At 40.1% G+C, this 20,478-nt stretch overlaps 1 protein-coding gene across 1 annotated transcript; it reads right to left on the reverse strand.

Annotated features, from left to right (window-relative positions):
* Positions 1–651: 651 nt before the first annotated feature.
* apool (apolipoprotein O-like) lies at positions 652–18,236 on the reverse strand. Its single transcript, XM_036580017.1, has 9 exons — positions 18,201–18,236; positions 15,056–15,157; positions 14,796–14,915; positions 12,849–12,903; positions 12,648–12,746; positions 10,284–10,375; positions 10,103–10,201; positions 6,560–8,342; positions 652–3,660 (listed from the first exon to the last, which is right to left on the reverse strand). Exons 1-9 carry the CDS (start codon positions 18,210–18,212, stop codon positions 3,572–3,574), a joined length of 2,451 nt encoding a protein of 816 aa, XP_036435910.1. The 5' UTR covers positions 18,213–18,236; the 3' UTR covers positions 652–3,571.
* Positions 18,237–20,478: the final 2,242 nt, after the last annotated feature.

The raw sequence follows: 20,478 nt of genomic DNA on the forward strand, positions 1-20,478 counted from the left end.
AACCCAGATCCTGGAGATCTACTACTCTGTTCTGATCCAACACCTGTGGCTCCAATATTCCGACACCTCTGAAGGCCTTTGTTACCTGGATCAGGTGTGTTGGACTAGTGATGGAACTACAGAGTGGTAGATCTCCTGAACCAGGGTTGGGTTCCCCTGTCCTATGGTGTTGTTTCAAGCAGGGGTGTTCAGTCTTATCCTCAAAGAGCTGGTGTGGCTGCAGGTTTTCATTCCAGACAAGCCGGAGCTCCTGAATCTGCTTGTTTACCAAGTTGGTCTCATTTGGCAACTTCAAGAGCGAATGACCAACTGTGGAAGCTTCTAAAATGATCATGTTTACAGCTTTTCAGTGACCAGGAATGCAGCAAAAACATGCTTTCAGTGTTCGCTCAGGCTTTTAGTTTAACTTTTGTAAAATTGTAATTCTTCTAAATATGATTTCTGAAAGCTTTGTTTGCTTTAAGAAATAGAGGGAAAAGTGTAATATATATTAAAATGGACAGTTCCATTCTCTGCCCAGAACACAACCTGTGGATTATGAACTTGAAAGTCAGTTGTTACTTTAAGATGTTCCTCAACTCAAAAATTACAATACATTTTACATGTTGCTCAAGAATTGACTGGACAAAAATGATTTAATAATCCCTTTATTCCAAATCAGAGCTGTTAGTTCTACTGCACACTGGAATAATCAGGCTTTCTAGTCTTAATACAGTCAGGAACTGACAAATTTCATATATTTCAGTTTCACTCTGTTTCACAAAATAGTACAAAACTTTAATATGAAATATGGGCTAAATTGCTTAAATCTTTGGTATGATGTACTAAAGAAAATGGAAATCTAAAGGTGGGCGATATAGCAAAAATATCACGATACTTAAGGTACTTTTCATGATAAACGATATGTCACGATATTTATTTTTTCAGACATCTGATCAGCTGCATCTGAGAAAAAAGAAAAAAATAGTATCAAAAAATGTGAACGAAATTATTTTTATTAAATATTTGGCACTAAATCCAGTTAAACGAGACTAATTTTGCTCTCTGTATAATGAAACATAGTCATTCAGTGTTCAAGTACTGATATCTATGATATGTTCAGAAAAGAATATTGTGACAATTTATCACGATACTGATATATTGTCATATTGCCCAGCCCTGTGTAAATGTTCACTTCTTTCTCAGCCATGTTGGAGTTCAACTTAAATATTCATTTTATGCACATTTTGATACTAATTGTCTCAGAACATCACTCAGTATCACACAGACTGAAAAACAGGTGAAATGTGAAATATAACTCTGAAAGCTGTAGTTTGATCTTAAAGAAACATCTTTAACCAAGAAGTCAATCTGAAATGAAGACGAAAGATGAAAATCACAGATTTGAGACACGTAAAGATCATCTGTTTGCATGATAACTATATATTTATGTCTTTATGAAATACTGAAAGCTTTATAATCTGTTACTGGACTATTTAAACTGGGTTCTTTATGGTGTTTCTAATAATGTCAAAATCATTTAACCTAAGTGGTGTAAAAATCTGTTGTACAGCTTAAAGACTGCACTCAAAAGCAGCCTCCAGGCGACTGGAGAACACTGTAGCAGATATTATATGAAGGCTTGTTAGTTCACTACAGCCACCCAATGTGCAAGTATGGCAGAAAACACTACTTTTGTACAATACTGACTAATATTTATGTGAAAATTGTGTTGATTCCCATTTTCAATAGAGCACAGTAGTAATAATAAAAACCCAGACCTCTGTTTACTTGAGCACGAGGCTGGAAATGCATAGATAGTTTAAATGTTTGGCACAAAGGCAGACAGTGAGGCTGAGAGAGGGGTAGATGTGGTGCTTTGATCCCGACCTCAGTAAAATGGCTCAGCATTCATTTAGAAAAAGAAAAATGTGTAAATAATAACTTTCACATCGTGTAACAAATGGCGAGGGTTGTTGTCCAGCTTTAAATATGCTGGCAGTCAAAAAGAATTGCTGACATGGCAAATATTCTGATGTTTGTGTTTATCATATCTGTTCACTTAGAGCTGCTCTGTGTAGGATTCAGGGTTAGCGCTACTGAGTGAGGACAGTAAAAACAGGCTAGAACATGGTGTGCGCGCTGCTGCGAGTCGGCCTTTAAAGCCAGAAATAATCATTTAACATTCAGAGGCGCCGGGCCAAGAGTTTTTTGGACCATGTCATACATCTTTACATCTAGACCGGATTTGAGGAACCTTGCTTTACATGTTAACATCATAGAAACGTCAGGTTCATCCACCTGGATGAAGAGGCTGAAGCACAACCCCCATTACAAAATGATCTCCATGTTGCGTGCAATTCCACATTTTCACCAGAGAGGTCTCCAAATCCCCAAAACTCACACAGTGCAGCTTTAAAACCACAACATGCAACATGCCTCTCATTTTAAAACCCTTTGAGATTCTTTCTCTGCACATTTCCCAACAAGATCTCAAAGGGTTTTAAATCCAGCCTGAATTTCACTTTATTGTGTAGCATTTTGCATTTTCTTGTCTGTCATTTGTGATTTCCCTCCTTTAAGTGAACAGACAGAATAAGCACATCAGAAACAATAAACATCAGTAAATGACTGTGAAGTATGTGAGCAATTCTTTATGACTTCAGTGTATAGAATGTTTTCACAGTATAAAACAGCACTGAGCAGATTTCCAGTTGCATCAGGAAATGAGGTCAGAGAGGCAAATCTGAAGATGCTACATAGAGATTTTAGAAGAGTTCAGATTTGTTTGAAGGGAACCTTCTAAAGTATTTGTCTCAAAGACAAAGAGGTATTCTAGCTATCTACCATCAACAGAAGTGTTTTCCTATGTGTATGATTTTAAAGGGCCCATATTTGACATTTTACTTGTATTTTATTTTTTCTGAGATTCATTTGTTACAAATTTGTGGTTTTTGTACCAAAAACAGTCAAAATTCATTTTGACTTGATCATTTTCAAACCACTATTAATCCTTTAGAATGAAACTAAACTGCTATAGGCCAAAGACATGTATATATGCATTGTTCTTTCGTGACATGACGAGAACAGGGCAATCAAGACAGGCTGTTATTGCAGCTTAGTTTCCTCATATACACTGCATGGCTTTAGGAGTGAATGGTACATTTTGAAACTTTAACAATGTTTACAAAACTCATTAATTTAAAAAAAACGAGGAAAATTCAGTTTTCCATGATTTGGGCCCTTTAAGTTGGTCTGTGTTGTGCGTATGTGTGTGTAAACAGTTGACCCTGTAGTGTAACACTGGAATAGACGAGGTATAAGAGAATAGCTACGGATACAAGTGTGAGAGAGACAGAGAGAGGAAGAGAGAGCGAGAGAGAGAGAGAGAGACTTTCCTCAGACACTGGTGTTAATAAAGTCTACACTAAAAATACACCCTTTTCCTGTCACTCTACCCTCATGGTGCATATTAAACTATCAGAATAAACCCCTGTTCTTCTGAACGTTGTTCTTTCCTTCCATCCACCCCTTCATCCTTTCTTCCTTCCTTTCCATTCATTCCAGTTGTTTGGCTGTTCATTTTTTCCATTTATCCGCGGGTGCTGTACATGTCAGCATCGTCAGGATGAGCCTGCCCATGGTCCACTAAGGATGGGTCAGGAACAAACCGAGGTTTCTCTACAAAAATCAACCACAACCAGAAAAAAACACATGGAATAAGAGTCGTGAGTAAACACACAGAGACATGATATCAGAATGAAGAGCCATTTGTTTCATCAAAAACCTTCCTAAAATTGCTGAGACTGGGGGCGGTGGTTCTCAATCATGGTCCTGCTTTGCCCATTTACACCTGCTTAGTTCATGTGACCAGAATCTGGATTGTATCCTGGTAAGATTTTAACCACACATGTTTACATTTGGTAGTCATGTGTCTCCATTTAGTCAGACTGAAATCCGATTGCTGTGTGGGAGGGAATATGCAAATCCGTATGCAAATACGCAGGAGCCAATTACCAATTGTTTATCAGTTCCGCCTCTTTGTCTGCAGTTTGTTTTGCACAGTAGTGTCTGTCCGTATCACTGTTAAGCATTTTGTTTCGTTTAGTTCTGAATCATGAGCTTCCTCCATATTATCTTCCTCGCAGACGTGGATCACGCGCTCTGTGACACACTGCATGGGGAGGAGTTTTGGTTGTAGTGGGAGCAGTTTTAGTTGTACTGGGAGGGGTTTCGGTTGTACTGGGAGGAGTTTTGGTTGTAGTGGGAGCGGATTTAGTTGAGCTAGGAGGAGTTTTGGTTGTACTGGGAGGTGTTTTGGTTGCAGTGGAAGGGGTTTCAGTTGTACTGGAAGGGTTTCAGTTGTACTGGGAGATGTTTTGATTGCACTGGAAGGGGTTTCAGTTGTACTGGAAGGTGTTTTTTTTGTACTGGGAGGAGTTTTGGTTGTAGTGGGAGCGGATTTAGTTGAGCTGGGAGGAGTTTTAATTGCACTGGGAGGTGTTTTGGTTGCACTGGGAGGGGTTTCAGTTGTACTGTGAGGTGTTTCGGTTGTACTCGGAGGGATTTCGGTTGTACTGGGAGGGGTTTCGGTTACACTCGGAGGTGTTTTGGTTGCACTGGGAGGGGTTTCAGTTGTACTAGGAGGTGTTTCGGTTGTACTGGGAGGGGTTTCGGTTACACTCGGAGGTGTTTTGGTTGCACTGGAAGGAGTTTCAATTGTACTGGGAGGGTTTTGGTTGTTGAATGTGTCTTGGAGACACCAATGTGTTAATAACATAACGTGGTATAACATGTGGCTCAAATGTGGCTCAGTCCACCTCCTGAAGTGGTTTGAGTGATCGGTTTTGTATCTTTGATGCTTTTACACCTGTATTTTTATGTGGCCTCTTCCAGATATAACCCTGATACTCAAGATACATGAAGTGACCAGGTGTAAATGGGGTCTTTGTGTTTTTCCCACCCTGATTGAGTTAATCAGCTAATTAACCAGCAGTGGCGCTGTAGAACCACTCTTTTACAACATTATTCACTAATGCAAATCTGAGTCTGTCTTCATGCACTAACATGCAGTTATTATTTGGATTGTAAAATGAATGTCTTTTTGTCGTTTGGCCCACAATTTCATCTAGTCTTACTCAGTTGTGAAAAACGAATCAGTCTTGTTTAATAAGCTTTGGAACCCCCCCAGTGGCTGAAGATGCCCCTGCAGGACACAGTTGTCTGTCTCTCTGTTCTGTTCCTTTTGAGCAGATTACATTAGGGCTCATATACTTTCAGCTTTATTCATCAGGATCTTGTGTAGCACTCTTACTTTGTCAAAAGAGACACATTCTGCTCTGCTGTCATGAAGCTTTATTTTAAAGAGGGGGGTCACCCATTTTTCAGTATTTCTGCATAAATTAAATGATGCAATAAACAGTCAGAGTGGTTTGATATGAAATGATTCATTGAGTGCGTTTACATGCACCAAATAATCCGATAACTGCAGAAAATCAGATTTTGTCAGTAATCCGATCAACATGTTTACATGCACTTGAGTAATCAAATCTACATGAGTCAGACAATACTCAGATTTCTTCTTTGCAACCGGCCAGTAAACTCACAGAAGAAGACGTACATAAACATAATGTAGAACTCCATGTAGAACAATATTAAATATTGCGCCACTTTACCTGAAAATATGAACATGCATCATCTAGAAGATGAAGATATTTAAATCCTTCATTTCGTCAAGCGTGTAGTCGGTTTTAGCGTCGGTCCAAAAGTGCTTTGCTGCGTCTTATGGGGTCGCTGCTCACTTATTTCCAGTACCGCGGTCTGTTTTTGCACAGACTGAGAAATCCGAAAGAAATCAGAGTAAAAGTTTACAGGCACTGAGAAATCTGATTACTGAGCAGAAATTCCACTTAATCTGATTTCTAGACCTTACTCCGATCTAAGAAATCAGTGTGCTGTTTACAAGACCATTTGAATAATCAGATAACTGCAGAAATCTGATTATGATCGGATTATTGAGTGCATGTAAACACACTCACTGTAGAGAAACATATCAGCACAAATTTCTTTACTGTGGTGGCAAAAGGAACCAGGGGTCAGAATGTCTACCTCTTGGCCAAAAATGAATTAAAGAAAGAATAAAAAAATACATTCTAGACCAAAACCTTCTCAAAACTATCATAAATGTCCCAGGCATTTTAGAGGCTTTAGAGGCATTAAACCCTTCAGACGTCTGATTCCTGTCATCACCAATGTGAACAATACTGACTCTGTAAGTTTCTCTAGAACGGAGCGTTTCGCACCAAACCACTCTGAATTACTTTGTTTACAGCTTAATTTAATCATGCAGAATGTTTTTAAAAGTGTTTTCTCTCACTGAGAAAATAGCAGGACCAGTGTCAATCAGTCCAGACCACATAACCACACTCCACACATACTGACATTCAGTGCATTCGAAATTTGTTGTGTCATCACATGCCCCAATTACCTGTGTGACAAGAGTCCAATAACCTTATCAAATTGTGTGAAATGCACATTCATATTTATTACATCATATTAACCATCTGTCACCTGTTCTCACCTTTCATTGCGGGTGACTTTAAGGCAAGGACCTCCTCTACCTCAGCAGGGGGTTTGGTCTCCTCTACAGCAGCTGGAGGTGGTATGTCCTCATCTACAGCAGGAGGAAGCAATGCGGTGTCCTCTGTGGCAGATAGAAGAGGTGTGGTCTCATCTTCAGCATGTGTAGGTGGTGCGGCCTCATCTGCAGGTGAAGAGGATGTGGTTTCTAGCCCAGCAGCAAGAGTCAGTGGGGCCTCATCTATGACATCAGGAATAGATGCGATCTCATCTGTGGTTGAAGGACCAGGTGTAGTTTCTTCAACAGAAGTAGTCAGGGGACCAGTTTCTTCAACCACAGGAGGCAGGGGTGTGGTTGCTTCAAAAGCAGTGGGTGAGGGAGTGGGTTCAGCTGGGGGAGTAGAAAGTGCAATGTCCTCTTCTGCAGGCAATGCAGAAAGGGTGGACTCTTTATCTGACAGAGGGATTATTGGTGTGACTTCTTCCTCTGTTGGGACGAGCTCACAAATGACGAAATCTGGAGGCCGAAGAGCAGCTTCCGCAACAGCTTCAGTGTCAACCTCAAAATCGGGGACAGTTTCAGCAGCAGGTGTAGGTTCAAGGGCAGCTTCAGGTTCAGATTGTAACTGAGAGGGTAGAGGATTGACCTCTGCCTCCAGGGTTGGGTCAGCTAGCGGTTTAACAGATTCAGACAAAGTTTCATCAACTGCTGCCAATTCCACAATGCCAGAGGTGGTGTCTACATCCGGAGCAACTTCTGCTGAGACAACTTCTACTGCTAGGGTAACCTCGGCTGGAGGAGCCTCTTCTGGGGTAACATCAGGGAGAAAGGCGACTTCAACTACTGGAGAAGTTTCTACAACGAGATCAAGCTCTGAGGCAGCATCCACTTCTGATACAGTGGCAGCCTCTTCTGGAACAAGGTCAGAAAGTGCATCACCTTTTGCGACTGGGGACACTTCAGCAACTGGAGCAATCTCTATTGGTGTAACCTCTTCTGGGGCACCATCAGGTGCAACTAGAGCATCCTCTGCTAGTGCGACTTCACATGTAGGGGCGACGTCTTCCTGGGTAACATCGGGCAGTGGGGCAACTTCGGCAGCTGAGGCATCCTCTGTCGGCATAACCTCATTCACAGTAGCATCTTTTTCCATGATAACATCAAGCAGTGGGACAACCTCTGCAACTGGCACATCTTCTGTCATCTCTGAAGTAACCTCATTCATAGAGGAAGTGTCTACAGTTGAGGCAACCTCAGCACCTATGGCTGTCTCTATTTTTGGGGTAACTTCTACTGGAATGGTCTCCTCTAGGGCAAAATCAGGCGGGACAGCCTCTATTGGGGTACCATCCACAGTTGGAGAGACCTCTGACACAGCGGCATCTTCTTGAGGGACATCAGGAAATGAAGTGAAAGCTGGGGCAAGTTCCAACCAAGAAGCATCAGTTTCTGGTTCGCCCTCAGGTAAAGCGGTAATATCTGGAGCATCATCAGGATCAGGGGCAACTTCTGCTACTGAGGCAACATCTGCTGAAACTGGGGCAGCATCTTCAAAGGGAGTATCTAGTGTGGGTTCAGTTTCTGGCAAACAGACAACATCTGACTCTGCAACATCACCCACAACTACCAGTTCTGTTTCCGGTGTTATGGTCCCTGTAAGGGTGGGAATCATCTCAGCTGTGGTGGAAGGTGTGTCTGAAGTTGCTCCTTCCTCTACAGCAGCATCAACTGGCTCAGATTCAAGAACTGCCTTAGCCTTCAGGTCAAAGTTTGGAGTGACAGGCTAAAAAGAAGGCAAAAGTAAAAACTCAAACGTCTGGAAAAATTCCACTTCAGTTCAGTAAGTTTAGAACTCCAGGTTGCAGTAAACAAACCTATTGGGATGTGGCTGAGTTACTTAACATTCTATCTCTGTAATCCAGTGTTTCCCAATGTTTCCCAATCCTGGTGCTCAAGTACCTCTGCGATGCACATATTAGTGTGCTTCCGTGTTCGTGACTCAACACCAATTAGCGAGCCCTGCATGAGTAAACTGGGTGTGTTAAAGCAGGAGGTCCTTTTCAGGAGCGCTCCAGGAGCTTGTTTCGCAAAGCACATCTAAGTAAGTCCTGATCAGGTTTCAGCTTCTTAAAAACAAACGGTAGTCAACAACTTTCTCTGTTGACTCAGCTTTACATACTTAAGCTACACAGTTAAAAAAGATGGTTCTTCAAGCGTTCTTTAGTAAAGGCAATGGTTCTATATAGACATATTTCATGCTTAAATGGTTCTTTTCATGGCGATATGGTTCTTGAGATTGATGGAGAAGGAGTTCTATATAGAACTTTCTTGAAAATGACACCAAAAAGTGTTCTTCTATTGTTACAAGCTTGACATAAGTTATATTTTATTAAGTTATAAGTTATATTTATGTATGATTTTTTGTTGTTCCCCTGGCAAAAATAGTTATTTTTCACATGAATGGCTGTTTGGCCCAAACGTTGCGAAGGGTTTTTTGTTCTTTTATAGTGTTAATTGTGCGGACACTTTAAAACAACACTGATGACTTGCAGCAATAAAAAGAAGAAAACAACTGAAAAGGACAGAGGGTACACCCTGGTTTAACCAAAACATCAGTAATTCTGAACTTAACCTGCCCCAGAGCTGGTTAGCCGTGCAGCATACGTTGACAAGCTAAACAAGAAGCCTTGCTTCTTGAGACAGACCACAGGACCAGGATATAATAGGAAACACTATTCGACAGCTGACCTACAGTAGAATGCAGACTGCTCTGTTTGGTAGCTGACCTTTCTAGTTGCTTTTAAAACTGAACATGGACAACAAAACAAAAACAAACCAATTCATCAGCGCATGATGAATATTTCTTTTTGAGTTCAACTCACTGTACACTTGGATAAAAAAGGAAATAAAAAAAAATATATAAATATATATACACACACAGTGATGCTTGAAAGTTTGTGAACCCTTTAGATCTTCACAACACATGTTTGAGGAAGTGTATCATGGCACAAACAAAGGAGATTATTGGAACAGTGTTTTGTGGACGGATGAGACCAAAATAGATATTTTAGATTTATACGAGAAGCTTTATGTTTGGAGAAAGGAAAACACTGCAATCCAGAATAAAAACTTTATCCCATCTGTGAAACATGGTGGTGGTAGTATCATGGTTTGGGCCTGTTTTACTGCATCTGGGCCAGGATGGCTTTCCATCATCGATGGAACAACAAATAAATGACCAAGTCTAACATCTTTGTCTCCTTTGTTTAATTTAGTGTTCTTTATCTACTATTAGGACTTGTGAAAATATCTGATGAAGTTTTGGTCAAATTTATGCAGAAATATACAAAATTCTAAAAGGTGCATAAACTTTCAAGCACCACTGTATATATAAAGTAGAAACTGTGCTGTTTTTCCTTCTGATTGTGTTATTTTGTCCAGAAATATTCCTACAGAACTAGCATTAGAAAAATGATAAGGATTCAGTTGTGAGTGTTGTTGTCCATGCATGTGTGTTTGTGTCTGTGTATTTGCATGTGGTACCTCCAGGCTTGCAGGAGGAGCAGTGAAATCTTCTTTGGGTTTGGATTTTAATGCTGAGGCAACCACCGAACTGGCAGAATACACCTTCTTACCCGTAAACTATAAAGAGATAATATACAGTAAATACACTTTAAACAGGACGAGATAAAAGAGAGGCTAACGATATTCACACTTACGCTACCTTTAGAACTCCCACTGTCTGTGTGGGGTAACAGACGGCGGTACCAACAGTCGTCAAAGCCAGAGGAACACCTATTCTCTTCATCCGAGAGCCTGAAAACACAGACAGACAGACACACACACACACACACACACACACACACACACACAGAGACCAGCCACGTGATGATGCTGTGACTGTAAAGGTCAAAGATGAGAAAAGAAGTAATTTTTTTATGTCTCAACCAATAAAAGCCGCACTACACAACCGGCACCAGCCCTTTTTTCACTGCACAAAATATTGGGACCTTTAACTGGAACTGTGCTTTGTCCACTGGTCATCTGTCCAGTACCAAAGGGCCCAGTGTTATGGTTACTGTATGGGATAAAATGGTTGGGATAAAATACTGATACAGCAATATATTGTATCACTTTCTTTTGCAATATGTTAACAATACACTGGCGCCAAATATCGATTTATTTATTGAAACATGTCTGCACTGTAAACGCTCTAAACTGACTCCCCTCTAATTTCATTGACCAGTTAAAGACCACCAAAAATATGCTTTTTTGTTTAACTAAGCTAAAAACTCTAAACACTGTATGCTGTGAATAGCCCCGGTTTAAATACAAGCATTAAGCTAAGCACCCACAGCTCCAGCTCAGTGAGACTCAGCAGCCCAAACGGCTAAACTGAGGCTGCTGTTGTGTCGGTCAGTCAGAAACCAGCATTTAAAAAGCTGCGTATTTGATTGTCTCAGGGAAATATTAAAGAATAAACAGACAGTGACTATATATAAACAGGTTCATTCAATTCAACCTGTACACATCGTTCCATGGCAGCAGGTTTATAGATGGTTCTGAACATGTTAAAGTGACGTACGCATCAGTTAGTTGTCACTAGTTAAGACACGACTTATGGATTTGTGGGGCAACCAAATTCGGTAAAAGGATAGTTTGAAACTAACTAGCATAACTGAGGACTTAATAAAGACTAAACTTGCGCAAACCCGGTGCAGCCCAGTCCAGCAGCCAGCTGCACCAGCTGAACGTAAGTTCCATTGTAAGTTGGGGTGTAAAGTCCATCCTAAACCTCATGTTGAGAGTAGTTAGTTTAAAATTAGCGACACACAAAATTCCAGTTGCACCACAGACACTTACGGTACGTCTTAACTAGTAGAGCGTAAAGTGATCGTAGATCAAAACACTGTCGCACAGAAAGACGTTTTCAATCAGTTTTCACTGACGGTTTCAATCAGAAACGATATAAACAGGAAACATTAAACGCAGTGAAATCGCTCACGTTTCTTTTATTAAGCCACATTTACTTTGCGTAAGGTGTGCCTGTTGTATTAGTTATTGTCCAAAAGGAGACTGTGTTTTACAATAAAGCGGTGTTTTTAAAAGTGATGTCCGTCTCTTGTATGTGTGATGTTTAAACTGGGCACTTTATCAATGAACGGTCGGTAACGCTAGCGAAGCTGCGGCTAATGTTATCAATATTTGAATCTGCTGAATGACAGGAAGGTAATGTTAGCCATGTTACTTATATTTATAAATAATCTGTGTTATGTATTCTGTGATAATAAGGTCAGCGTCACTCACAGCCTGAGCACTGATGGAGCTGCTCTTATTGCTCTGAACGCAGTTGGCTTGTGTACTTGAACAGAGTCGCCCACCAGGTTTTGGGACGACCCTGTAGCAGAATATCAATGGTGCCAGACATAAAGCAGGACTCAGGGCTCCGTTACTGTCTGTGTTGTGTCGCAAATCTGCGGCTACGAGGTCTGTGATCTTTTCTATGTCCGATTGAGGAAAATGGGTGTAATCAATCCTGCACAACTGTCGACGCAAACCTAGATATATTTGGTTTTCTTGAATGTTTTCTCGTCCATCAAACTGACCAGCCATTTAAACTATTTTACTACAGAAGTTACACCAACTACAGGGTATGTGTGAATTTTAAGTTACAACTTAAAGCTACATTAAAACTATGTACTTGGTGCAACATGTGAAATTCCAGTAGCTCGTAAACTTGAACGTAGAGGCAGTTTACGCTCAAACTAGGCTATGATCAAACTTACGTTCAGCTGGTGAAACTGGCTGCAGGTAACTAAATAGCCATATCAGGTGCTTAGCTAAGTTCATTAATTAGCTAAGTTCAGTTGCTTCCTCTTTGGGCCAGTTCTCATAACTCACATCCTCATAACACATCATACTCCAGATCTTATGTGCTTCAAATATGGAGAGACAAGGTACAAGTAATGTCCTAAAAATGAATGTGAATATTAAAAGTGGTGGGTTGTGTCCAGCAATAGGCATTTGTTCAAAGAAAAAATTCTCATATTCGATTTCTGGTGGAAGACCAGTGAGGGTCATGTCTCACCCTTGCGTGCCAGGACGAGGCCAGCCAAGCCGGACACAGTGATGACACCAACTCTTGGCAGGAAGCCAGGGGGCGGCTCTCTCAGGAACTCATACGTGTCTGACACAGCCAGAAGATCAAGGGTCAAAAGTGATATTAAAGAAGACCCACCTGGCTCCACTCCCAGATCCATCATGTTTCTCAGACACAGTTAAGCCTCACCTTGACCAGCTTGGTACAGAGATATGACTCCAACTTTGACTGAAGTGCAGGCATCCTGTTAAAAGAACAGATTAGCTTAGAAATTTCCAGAACATTTAACCAAAATGAACAACTGACAAATTAATAACACATATTTAATATAAAAAACAGACACAAATAAAAAATTAATAGCATTTTTTCCTCCAAATGATGAAGTTTAGTGTCAGAATTAAGGTTAAAGTATTATTTAAGTATTGTAAGTATTCAGTTTCAACAGTACTCAAAAGTACTTTTGAGTACAACAGCACTTTTGAGTACTGTTGGAACTGAATACCTGTGGTCTTACTTAAAAAGGTAAATATTTGAACAGCATTACAACAGCTTGGAAGCAAAATAGGTAATAAGCCAATTTGGCCACTATGTTTACTTAAATATCTGCATACAGTGTATAATAAATGATCATTTAATTGCAATTATTTATATGGCTTTTGGTTACGGTTTTATATATTTATTTCACTGTTCTCGGAACAAAACCTCCAAAATGGTAACTTTACAGTAGAAGGAAAAAACATGCTTTACTTTTAATGTAAGTCAATGGAACCAGAATTTTTTCCAAGTTATTTTGGGCCGTTTCTTTTGTCCATTCATCATGAAATTTACACACAATGTAAAGAGCAACAGGCCTTTTCAAATTATGTCAAAACTGAAAAACAACTAAAATGGAAATATGAGGTTTTGTTCCGATAACAGCAAAATATTAATCACCAGCTAAAATTTCCTGATCATGTCAGCCCTAATAACGAAGGTCTTTTGAAGGTCAAAATGAAAATGAGGAGTAAAAAGTCTTTTTGTCTTGGAAATGTAATTACTTTTATATTATTTACTTCAGTATTTTTAAATCTTGATACTTTTTGACTTCCACTTAAGTATATTTTGGCTCCATATTCCCACTTTTAATTGAGCAAGATTTTGGCTCCATTAACTGCAGGTAAAAGCGACCCAAATCCGTTCATATGTGACATTAATCTGTGTTCTGTGTCAAACAGCAAAGAACACACTGAATCTGACAGCTGCAGTTCAAATTTGGGCCATTTTCATATGTGGCACTGAAGATGACTTTTCCAGTGTTAGTTACTTCACCATTTTGGCGCCAAGTTTGCGTCCCTTTGCCACTGTCCTTCTTCACGGTAGACAAATGAAAGTTCCACAATTAAAACAAGCACAGAAATTCAGCATTTTTACTCTTTTCCTTCCACACAAACATTGTTCTGTGTGGTTGATTTAGTGTTTGCTGTTTGTCCTACAAGTTTAAAGGAGCAGTCTGCGCAGCTCATCTGATGCCACATGAAAGGAGTCTGTTATTCTAAAGGAAACGTAAAGGGCTTTTTCTGCAGTTATCTGATTATTCAAATGGTCATGTAAACACCATACTCTGATCTAGAAATCTGATTAAGAAATCTGATAAAGAGCCTGGTTTTTAGCTCAGTGCATGTTTTCTCAGTGCATGTAAACTCTTACTCTGATTTCTTTCAAATTCCTCAGTCTGCACATGTGTGAAAACAGACGGCTGTACCAGAAATAAGTGAGCAGCGTCGCCACGAGCTGAAACCGACTACATGCTTGACGGAATGAAGGATTTAAATATTCTTCATTTTTATATGATATATGTTCATATTTTCAGGTAAAGCGGCGCAATGTTTAAAAAAAAGCCGCAGCATGAAGTTTGAGTTTTACATTACGTTTACGTCACGTCTTCCTCTGTGAGTTTATTGGCTGGTTGTAAAGCAGAAATCTGATTACTGTCTGACTCATGTAGACCCGGAGTTTCCCCATTATCTGATGACTCAAGTGCATGTAAACGCGTTGATCGGATTACTGACAAAATCTGATTTTCTGCAGTTTTTGGATTATTAAGTGCATGTAATCACATTCATAGAGGACATTTGTTTCTTGGATGTGCTCAGGTACCTGCACTGTCCTGACGTAAGGCTGAAGCCCCACTCTCATTCGGCCCAGTCCGGCCTGCAGGCGTCCTGGCCGCTCGTCCACATACCGCATGACTGGAGGCTCCGGATTATAGATAGACAACTAGAGGAAATATCAACAGAATCAAGGTACAGAGGGAAAAGGCCTAAAGAATAAAAGTCTGGCTCATAGTTTTTCTACACAATGAACTGTCCAGTGTCGTGGTCAATAGACATGGTAATATGCAGGCAGGTGTGTATCACCTCTCGTGGAGATATCTGCTCATCTGTCTTCTCCTCAGTCATAGCGTAAACTCGAAATGAGGCCAGTCCCACAGCAGCCGGCAATGCTGTCAGCTTCACCACCTGAAGATTTAAAAAAAATTCTCTAAACGTTTCCTAATGTGATCCACTGCATTGATTCAGAGTGTTGTGTACTCTACATCACTGGCTACGTTCACATTACAAGCCTCATTTCTCAAATCCGATTTTTTGCTTAAATCCGATCTCTCTGACACGATGGTTCTCACTCGTTTAGATAAGTGATTCAAATCTGTCATTAATGTGCACGAACCGGCGTCCTGAAATGACCCTCATGCGCACATCCTACTCAGTAACGTCACGTGAATGAATCACGTGCATCATCAGCACAAACTAACGAGCAGAACGAGCTTCGCTGAGAAGATAATTAACTCTGATAATTAAATCAGCTCTCAGCTTCATTATTAGAGCGAGACGAAGGAGAAAAAGGTGAGATGTGTTGCTTTTCCACCTTTTACATGCTTTAACTTCTGTTTGGTGCAGTTGCCATGGTAACGCTGAATGACGATGCGCACACAGTGCGTCACATTAAGGTTGTATGGCCACGAATTGGATACGTATCTGATCTAGGACCACACATGAAAGGCTACGTTCACATTACCAGGTTGAAGTGGCACAAATCCAATTTTTTTTGCCCTAATCTGACTCAGATCTGATGTTTTCAGGGCTGTGTGGACACAAAAATCTGATCTTTTCAAATCCGACCTGAGCCACTTATACTGATATGTGGTCCTAGATCAGATACGTATCTGATCTTCACATTAATGACAGATTTGAATCACTTACCTAAACGAGTGTGAAATACGTGTCAGAGAGATCGGATATGAGCAAAAAGCCAGATTTGAGCAATTTTGCTGGTAATGTTATCTTAGCTGAAGTAGCTCAGGTCAGATTCTGACATCAGATTTGAGTCACATAAGGCAAAAAATCAGATTTATGCCACTTAAACCTGGTAATGTGAACTTTAGCTCAATCAGACACTCCAGTTCAATACAATTTCGTTTGTGTGGCACTTTTTACAACAGATTTTGGCCTAAATCAGCTTTTCAAAAGTTTGGGTATAGCCCCCTTATTGAGCATCAGTAAGGAAGGGCCCAGAACCAAATGGCTCCCCAAGCCCTGCAGTCCTCCTCAAAGTCCACACCTGTGCAGGTGCTGCATTGTCCAACTGCATTTTTAGCATGCATGAGGAGGAACCACTGAGAAGAACCAAGACTCAAAAGGAGAAGCTCCCAAAGAACGTGAGGAGAAACCAAGAGGAACCAAGACTCAAAGAGAGAAGCTCCATAAGAGCATGAGAAAGAACCACAAAGAGGAACCAAGACTCAAAATGAGAAACACCCTAAGTGCTTGAAGAGGAACTACTGAGAGGAACTACTGCCCTCCATGAGCTGAAGGAGGCCTTTTAACCAAGAAAAAACACTGAACATTATGTCTCATTCATGTCTCAACTCTGAAATACTGAACTAATTAAGGGCTCCTCTGACCTTTTCAGATCAAGGAACCCATTAAAACAGAGTTTCTCTCAAAAAAAAAAAAATAAAACAAATAAATAAACTAAAAAACTTGTGTTACAAATTACAAACATTATATTCATCCCCAACTTGAGGAGGTGACACAACATGGCCTCAAAATAATATCAGATATTTTATTAATTTTATAGACCTCACTGATCGACTGGACTGATCGACCAGGTCAAAACCTACTGCTTCATAAATAGCGTTTGCTTATAGTTATTATATTTTTTAAAGTATACAATATTTATTTTCTGTCATTTTAGCCAAAATTTAACTATTTTACTTACTCAACATTTTTCTTTACTTTATTTTCTTTTTAGTAGAGTTTATTGTGTTTTCTCTCTGTATGATATACTTTACTTACAGTTTATTATGGTGACATCCTGTGTAAGTAAAAATAACACGTGCCTATGACTTAGTAAGTCATGGGAATGAGATCATGCCTTATTAAGCTTGGTCATGGTCATGTATTAGGATCTCGTTCCCACACTTTACTAAGTCGTGGCCACACATTAGGATCTTGCTCCTATGTCTTACTAAGTCATGGGCATGACTTAATTATCTCGTTCCAATGCCTTACTAAGTCGTGGCCACGCATAAGAATCTCATTCCCACACCTTACTAAGTCATGGCCACGCATTAGGATCTCATTCCCACACCTTAATTATCTCATTCCAACGCCTTTCTATGGAGCCCCACTGGTGATATCCTGTATAAATAAAAATAATGTGTGGCCACAACTTAGTAAGGCGTGGGAGCATGATAATTAAGTCATGGCCACGACTTACTGAGGCATGGGAAAAAGATCCGAATGCATGGCCACAACTTAGTAAGGTGTGGGAACAAGATCCTAATCCATGGCTGTGACTTAGTAAGGCATGATCTCATTCCCATGCCTTAATACGTGGTGGCCACAACTTAATTCATTCCCACGCCTTATGAAGTCATGGCCACAACTTAATTATCTTGTTTCCACGCCTTACTAAGTCATGGCCACGCACTGCGGAGCTCCGTAGTTTATTGTGTCTTATTTCATTTTTTTCCTCCATAATTTTAACATATATTTTAAAGCACTTTGTAAACTCGGATTAAAGGTGTTGCACATATAAAACGGCAGTTATTAGTGTGAGAGTTTTCTAATACACAGCTCTGTCAGACTGCAGTGTGCTGTTCTGCCTGCACTGAGGGCTGAGCCTGACTCTGACTCTGAGTCTCTGCTCTGCGTGTTCAGCTCACTGAGTTACTCAGTCAGGCAGTAACGCAGCTCAGCTTCAGCTTGTGGAAGCTTTAGAAGCAGAGAGTGAGTTAAACCGGGTTAATCGAGTTAACTGTGACTGTGGCTAAATTTATCCCCCCCTCACACCCCCGAACCCCCCACCCTGCGGCCCCTTTAAGAGCCGCGTGAACAAACACACCGCCGCGTGCCTTAAAGGAACCACACGCAGAGCACAGAGCGCGAGCGCCGCGTCACTGTCAGTTATTAAAGTTATTATATTACAGATTTGAATGATTTACTCAGCGCTGCGGTTCAGTTCTCAGTGCAGCGCGCAGTGTTTGGGGGGAGGACTCACCTTCAGCGCCATGTCGGCTCCGCCCACTTCTGAGGTCTCTACGGAGAGAGGCAGGGGACAAACGAGCTCAGAGACTCAGCACTGACAGAATGATAATAATAATAATAATAATAATAATAATAAATAAGTGCTTTGATTTATTTGGACAAGGTCTGAAATTGTATCAATATACTCTACTTCTATACTACTACTACTAATACTAATAATAATAATAATAATGAACATGGTGACTAATCACCAATAGAGCCTCAGTTTTCAACAACATTTACACTAGATTTAATAAAACTCTTCATAATAATGAGGACCAAGAGAATTTTCTTTCTATAATAAAGTAGAGCCTAAATTAATATTCTGAACAAAAACCGAGCCCAAAAACAAGCCTGTGCTGTATTAGAAATGGTTTTAACATATAATATTGACAAATGTTGCAACATACAAACATAATTTGTTTGGATGTACCGTTGTTATATATATATATATATATATATATATATATATATATATATTATATATATATATATATATATATATATATATATATATATATAAACACACGTAGTTTCACTCTAGTTCTACAATTACAGACTGTAGTCCATCTGTTTCTCTGCATACTTTGTTACCCTGTTCTTCAGTGGTCAGGACCCCCAAGGACCCTCACAGAGCAGGTACTATTTGGATGGTGGATCATTCTCAGCACTGCAGTAACACTAATGTGGTGGTGGTGTGTTAGTGTGTGTTGCGCTGGTCTGAGTGGATCAGACACAGCAGTGCTGCTGGAGTTTTTAAACACCTCAGTGTCACTGCTGGACTGAGAATAGTCCACCAACCCAAAATTCTATGTGCTTTAAGTGGTTCTATATAGAACCTTTTCTTAAAATGGTTCTATATAGCATGCAAAGGGTTCTTCAAGTGTTCATGGTTCTATATAGAACCATTTTCTTTACTAAAGAACCCTTGAAGAACCATAATTTTTAAGTTTGGGCTTTTTTGGCTTTAGAAAGAGCCTATAGCACATTTATGCAGATTTTCCATCAATCTGAAGAACGTTTTCATAATGAGAACCCTTTAATAACCCTTTAATCATGCGAAGGGTTCTTTGAGTGTTCATGTTTCTATATAGATCCATTTTCTTTACTAAAGAACCCTAAATATGCAATTATGTCATTAAAATACATGTTGAAATACATCGTCACTGAAATATACATTGTAATATATGTCATTATATCACTAATATATATGTACTTATATGATAAAAAGATTCTGATTCTGTATTATTTGCTTGTTCAAATCACAACGCAGCCTCAGAAGTGCAGAGAACTTAATTTATTTTCTTTTACATTTTACAATCTTTATCAGATATATATATATATTTATATATGTATATATAGGAAAAGGAGCCTGCAGTGGAGTGAGATGATGCTTGCGGAGTGCAGGGAGGGGCAGGAAGTGTGAAGTGAATGTGAGGAAAAAATAAGCAATAAATTCTGTTTTAAAAGTTTCAACCTGCACTTCACTCAGCAGGGCTGAGGAACAGGGTGGCAGATACGCACCCGAGAGCACAGTGAAGCCCACACACACACGCACACACACACGCATACACACACACACAGATCCAAAAAACTGGTGGACTGAATGAGGGACATTTACACCAGTGCATCATCAAGAACACAAAAGACAGAAATGATGTTGTTGTTTGTGTCGGTGTTTCTTTCCAATAAGCTGTACAATTTACAGACTATTAAAAAATAATTACATTCTACTCAATTAAAATACATCCCACGACAATCCTATTCACGATCTAAAGTAACGTAAGTAATGTGAATAGAATATAACGGAACACGAGAACGCTGTCCGTAAAACACGCCGTCAGACGGAACGTCATGCTGCAGTTTCTCTCCTCAGGCCACAAATCAGCTCCACATGTTCACCCTTAGAAGTCACAGAGATCACCGATGACAGACTGACCACTCTGTAATGATTTCTGGGTTTCTTGAACGCTAGAGGGCGCTCCTGGGCGAGTCCAGAATGAATGGGTTAAGATGGAGCATTTGAGCAAAATCATAGTTTAACAATGATGTTATGTTTTTAAGAGCTTTTAAACTCAACTTATAGGAGTTAAAAATGGCACCTCATGTACATTTATGATGCTAGTGAGCACAAACAGCCAATGAGCTGCTCTGCTCGCCAACCAATCAGCACTCAGTAGCAGTAATGCTAACCAATCAGCACTCAGTAGCAGTAATGCCAACCAATCAGCACTCAGTAGCAGTAATGCCAA

The sequence above is a fragment of the Colossoma macropomum genome, unplaced genomic scaffold, assembly GCF_904425465.1.
Source record: "Colossoma macropomum unplaced genomic scaffold, Colossoma_macropomum, whole genome shotgun sequence".
Lineage (NCBI taxonomy): Eukaryota > Metazoa > Chordata > Actinopteri > Characiformes > Serrasalmidae > Colossoma > Colossoma macropomum.